General features: G+C 32.8%; 1 protein-coding gene across 1 annotated transcript; it reads left to right on the top strand.

The window, feature by feature from the left end:
- The first annotated feature begins 502 nt into the window (after nucleotides 1-502).
- On the top strand, nucleotides 503-4,314 carry LOC115965721 (heavy metal-associated isoprenylated plant protein 7). Its single transcript, XM_031085020.1, has 5 exons — nucleotides 503-664; nucleotides 868-1,108; nucleotides 1,222-1,427; nucleotides 3,068-3,155; nucleotides 3,595-4,314. The coding sequence occupies exons 1-5, from the start codon at nucleotides 656-658 to the stop codon at nucleotides 4,047-4,049; spliced, it is 999 nt and encodes a 332-aa protein (XP_030940880.1). The 5' UTR covers nucleotides 503-655; the 3' UTR covers nucleotides 4,050-4,314.
- Nucleotides 4,315-5,983: the final 1,669 nt, after the last annotated feature.

Raw genomic sequence — 5,983 nt, 5'->3', positions numbered from 1 at the left:
TGCCAACTATCCCGCTTGCTCAATTTTCCTTCTTTTTATCGGCAATTAATTGAAACAGTTATTCCTGCCTTTATTTTTATTATAAATTTGGAATAACATCAATCATTCTAACTTGAATTTATCACAAATATTATTTTTATTATAAATTAATTATAGCATATCACTCTTCTTCTTTCTTTTTTTTTTTTTTTTTTTTTTTTTTTTTAATTTATGGTATAGCACTATAGCATATCACATTCATATGTATATTTACCTCTATTGCTTAATAAAGTAAAAAAAAAAAAATTATGGAAAAAAAGAGTAAAATTTTCTACATAGATATCCACGCTATAACAATTTTTATTTATTTATTGGAATTCCCAAAAAGACCCATAAAATTCCAAAAGAAGCATGTAACCTCCAAGCACCATTTGTCTGCAGCATGTCCCTGCTCCGTTGCACGTGCCCTTTACAGGCAGCCACGTCATGTTATGATGATGATCATAAAAGAGCCTATTCAGCGTTCAGATCTGATGGTCCAAAACTCTCATAATGTGTTTTGTTTACAAAAGAGAGTCCAAAAAATTTCACTAGAGAAAAGAAGTGCTGCTATACAAAGCCTTATCATCATCATCATCATCTAAATCTCCATTACCCACGAAGAGAGAGTAAACAAATGGGGGAGGTCTTGAAACTTTGAAACCCCTATAAACTTTTAAGTCTTTATCATACTCTTTTTTCCTTTTCTTCTCTGTTTTTGCTTTATGTGTTATTGAAGCTGACTAGTCTGTCGAGGAATCATAGCTGACTTTAAAATTTTGATGACGGGTTTTCATTAGTTATAATATTTGTTTTTTGGGGTTGTGAATGTTACCTTTTGTGTTTTAGGAGGAGAAGAAACCAGAGGAGAAGAAGATGGAGGAGAAAAAGCCAGAGGAGGAGAAGAAAGAAGAGAAGAAGGCAGAGGAAAAGAAAGAGGAAGCAGCTAAGGATGGAAAGGAATCCAAAGAAGCTAAAGAAGAAGCAGCAGCAGCAGCACCACCACCACCTCAAGAAATTGTGCTCAAAGTTTACATGCATTGTGAAGGTTGTGCCCGCAAGGTTCGGCGCTGCCTCAAAGGCTTTGAAGGTAATTAGTGGGGTTGTTGTTCATTTTGAGCCAAACGCTATCAATGTTTGTATGTTTCAGTTGTTTCTAAGTGTTGGTTTTGATTGAAATGTGTGTGTGTGTGTGGGGTTTAGGTGTTGAGGATGTTATAACGGATTGCAAGATTTCAAAGGTTGTGGTGAAAGGTGAAAAGGCTGATCCATTGAAGGTTTTAGAGAGAGTTCAAAGGAAGAGCCATAGGCAAGTTGAGCTCATCTCTCCGATCCCAAAACCAAAGGCTGAGGAGGAGAAAAAGCCCGAGGAGGCAGAGAAGCCCAAGCCTGAAGAGAAGAAAGAAGAGGTTTAAAAAAAAAAAAAAAATTGTTTGTTTTTCCAAAAAAAATCAAGATGGTTTTTTTTTTTTTTTTTTTTTTTTTTTTTTAATTTATGGTATAGCACTATAGCATATCACATTCATATGTATATTTACCTCTATTGCTTAATAAAGTAAAAAAAAAAAAATTATGGAAAAAAAGAGTAAAATTTTCTACATAGATATCCACGCTATAACAATTTTTATTTATTTATTGGAATTCCCAAAAAGACCCATAAAATTCCAAAAGAAGCATGTAACCTCCAAGCACCATTTGTCTGCAGCATGTCCCTGCTCCGTTGCACGTGCCCTTTACAGGCAGCCACGTCATGTTATGATGATGATCATAAAAGAGCCTATTCAGCGTTCAGATCTGATGGTCCAAAACTCTCATAATGTGTTTTGTTTACAAAAGAGAGTCCAAAAAATTTCACTAGAGAAAAGAAGTGCTGCTATACAAAGCCTTATCATCATCATCATCATCTAAATCTCCATTACCCACGAAGAGAGAGTAAACAAATGGGGGAGGTCTTGAAACTTTGAAACCCCTATAAACTTTTAAGTCTTTATCATACTCTTTTTTCCTTTTCTTCTCTGTTTTTGCTTTATGTGTTATTGAAGCTGACTAGTCTGTCGAGGAATCATAGCTGACTTTAAAATTTTGATGACGGGTTTTCATTAGTTATAATATTTGTTTTTTGGGGTTGTGAATGTTACCTTTTGTGTTTTAGGAGGAGAAGAAACCAGAGGAGAAGAAGATGGAGGAGAAAAAGCCAGAGGAGGAGAAGAAAGAAGAGAAGAAGGCAGAGGAAAAGAAAGAGGAAGCAGCTAAGGATGGAAAGGAATCCAAAGAAGCTAAAGAAGAAGCAGCAGCAGCAGCACCACCACCACCTCAAGAAATTGTGCTCAAAGTTTACATGCATTGTGAAGGTTGTGCCCGCAAGGTTCGGCGCTGCCTCAAAGGCTTTGAAGGTAATTAGTGGGGTTTTTTTTTTTTTTTTTTTTTTTTTTTTTTTTTTTTTTTTTTTTTTTTTTTTTTTTTTTTTTTTTTTTTTTTTTTTTTTTTTTTTTTTTTTTTTTTTTTTTTTTTTTTTTTTTTTTTTTTTTTTTTTTTTTTTTTTTTTTTTTTTTTTTTTTTTTTTTTTTTTTTTTTTTTTTTTTTTTTTTTTTTTTTTTTTTTTTTTTTTTTTTTATTGTTGTTCATTTTGGAGCAACGCTATAATGTTTGTATGTTTCATTGTTTTTCTAAGTGTTGTTTTGATTGAATGTGTGTGTGTGTGTGGGGTTTTAAGTTTTGAAGGATGTTATAACGGATTGCAAGATTTCAAAGGTTGTGGTGAATGGGTGAAAAGGCTGACTTGAAGGTTTTGAGAGAGTTTAAAGGAAGAGCATAGGCACGTTTGAGGCTCATCTCTCCGATCCCAAACCAAAGTGGGAGGAGAAAAAGCCCGAGGCGGCAGAGAGCCCAAGCCTGAAGAGAAGAAACGAAGAGGTTTTAAAAAAAAAAAAATTGTTTGTTTTTCCAAAAAAATCAAGATAGTTTTTTTTTTTTTTTTAATTAAATTTTTTTTTTAATAATAATAATTTGGTTTTGGTTGTTGATTCATTTCTATGTTGTTGTTTGGCAGCCTCAGATTATCACAGTGGTGCTAAAGGTTCACATGCATTGTGAGGCTTGTGCACAAGAAATTAAGAAACGTATACTGAAAATGAAAGGTTTGAGCTTTTTTTTTTTAAATGAAAAATTAATTTTGAGGTTCATGCAATTTTGGCTTTTAGTTGTGATTATGATTTCTTCAACAAAAATGAAAAAGTTGTGATTATGAAATATGAATCCGTTGGCAACCAACGGTCATGCCCTTTTGTTTAATTGTTGTTAAACCTTTTGAATCTCTTATTAAAAACAGAGTTTATTCTCGTTACCATTAATTCAAAATCAACCACATTCTTTTCTTTTTGATATTATATTATTAAAATTATATCACTAAAAGATTCCATTCTTTTTGGTCAAATCAAACCCAATTTTTGCCCCTTCAATCATTCACCCTCAAATCCCATAATCCCAATTTTTAATTTTGAGTGTTTTTGAGCTTAGACTAAATAGATCCCTTTTTAAAAAATTTCTCAATTATTCATTTTTATTTTTTATTTTTAGGAGTTGAGTCGGCAGAGCCAGATCTAAAGAGTTCAGAGGTAACAGTGAAGGGCGTGTTTGACCCACCAAAGTTGGTGGAATACGTGTACAAGAGGACTGGAAAGCATGCGGTAATTGTAAAACAAGAACCGGAAAAGAAGGACAAAGAAGAATCCAAAGATGGTAAGGAAGAGAAAAAAGCTGAGGAAGGTGGTGGTGGTGGAGACAAAGAAACCAAAGCTAAGGAAGAGAAAAAAGAAGGTAAGGGAGAAGAAGCAAAGCCTGAGGCAAAAGAAGCAGCAGCAGCCACTACAGAAGAGACTAACAAGATGATAGAGCTTCAAGCAAATGCATTTCAGCACTATCCACAAAGGCATTTTATGGAAATGTATCAACAAAGGTATGCTAATGAAATGTATGCCTACCCACCTCAGATCTTCAGTGATGAGAACCCAAATGCCTGTTCTGTCATGTAAAAGAAGAAGAAAAAAAAAAATGAGAAACTTTGTCTTTGGGTGAAAATGAAAATTGGGTGGTGAATGGGTGCTCTACATGTGCACTGTGTAGTTCTTGCTGTAAAAGTACGATCTACAGTTAAGCTGTAGAATTTTGTAAGATTGTACTTTCTTTTTTTTTTTTTTTTCTATTTTTAATAGTTGTTATATACTCTATGAAGTACAAAACATAAAATAACTGCAAATAATAACATATATCAATTGGAAACCTTGAACTTTTTCATTTTGTTTATTATTCTTCATTTCTTTGGGTGATTGGTTATTAGTATTATATAATAATTCAGTTGTTCCACTTCCAACAAGTGACCAACGAGTGATGAAATGAAATGAACAATTTTTGAAATGGAGAAAGATCTTATTGAATCTAAAATCTCTTCCAATTGTGAAATTATTTCGTGCATTCTTCTCACATACTGAGATAAAAGTGGGGTGAGGTTTTGGGTTCTTTAAAAGTGAATGGATTCTTCATGTGAGTCTTTATATAGGATTTGAGTAATTAAGGAGGGATAATTTCTCACCATTGTCCATGTTAGGTTAGGTGAAATGGAACATTCCCTTACTGATAATTTCTCACTACTGTTCATGTTGGGTGAAGTGGTACCTTCTTCTCTTACCGATAAATTCTCACTACTCACTACTGTTCATGTATAATTTCTCACTCTTACTCAAGTTGGGTGAAGTGGTACCTTCTTTGCCACGAGGGCTTGGGGTATCCATGAGCTTGTGATCGTTCATTCGAGCCCCTAGAGTGGGATTGGGTTGGGAATTAGGTTATAAGGATTTTTAATCTAGATAATAAATAAAATATATAATTTCTTCTTAGAAGGTATTATTATTATTATTGGTTGAAATGTGTCTTCTCTTACACTGTTTTAAGTAGTGGATTTGGGGTTAGTGAGTATCAAAGAAATGAATGGAACATTGACATATATAATTTCTTCTTAGAAGGTATTATTATTATTATTATTATTGGTTGAAACGTGTCTTCTCTTACACTGTTTAAAGTAGTGGATTTGGGGTTAGTGAGTATCAAAGAAATGAATGGAACATTGACTTGAAGTGACACCCACAAAATATGGCAAAAGTTAAAAGGAGAGAGAGGGATGTTTAACTTATTCTTTGGGGCTAGACTTTAGTGGAATAATAGGAAACGAGAGTCTAGTTGAAGGAAAATTAAGCACTATTCTCATATCATAGTGGCGTAGTATTTCCATTTCCATTTTTTATATGATTGGTGAGATTCACCATTTATGTAAGAAGAAAGATTAAAACATCTTAAAATAATTGAAATTGAAGAGATTTCTCACTTGAAATGAATGGCATGAGAGATAAGATATGCTTGGTTTGTTTTAGGATGTGAATTAGGAGATTATGAAAAGATTAAAGGGAAATAGACATTGATTAGATATTAGATTTGGCATTTAAGACATTGACTTGGGGATAGATACACAATTTTGGCATCTAAATAATTGAAATAGTAATTCTTTTGAAATCAAGCACTTACTTTGTTTTTAAATTAGTTGGTGGGAACATCCGGTCTAAATAATTGTAATAATACAGGTAAATGAGTAATATAACCTGAATAAGTTGATGGGAACATTTGGAAAACAACGAAACAAATTTTTTTTTTTTTTTTTGGAATTTGGATTAAAGTAAAAAGTTATGCCCTGCAGAGTATGTTACTCAGAAAACACGTAGAAGGAACTAGAAAGTAAAGAGTGACTCGAAAAACTCACTATTTTCATTTGGCTATGTTTTTCTGTAACTTTGTAATAACTTTACTTCAATTTTTAGGATAGTTCTGTTTCCTATAATGATTTTTCAGCATCGTCCTTTATGTAACATTTCCTCTATAAAAAACTTACACCTATTGAGACCTTTTATTTTTTTTTTCC

This window comes from Quercus lobata, chromosome 10 (genome assembly GCF_001633185.2).
Source record: "Quercus lobata isolate SW786 chromosome 10, ValleyOak3.0 Primary Assembly, whole genome shotgun sequence".
Lineage (NCBI taxonomy): Eukaryota > Viridiplantae > Streptophyta > Magnoliopsida > Fagales > Fagaceae > Quercus > Quercus lobata.
Note: the sequence above shows the minus strand (reverse complement) of the source record. Positions and strands in the feature narration are given on the sequence as shown.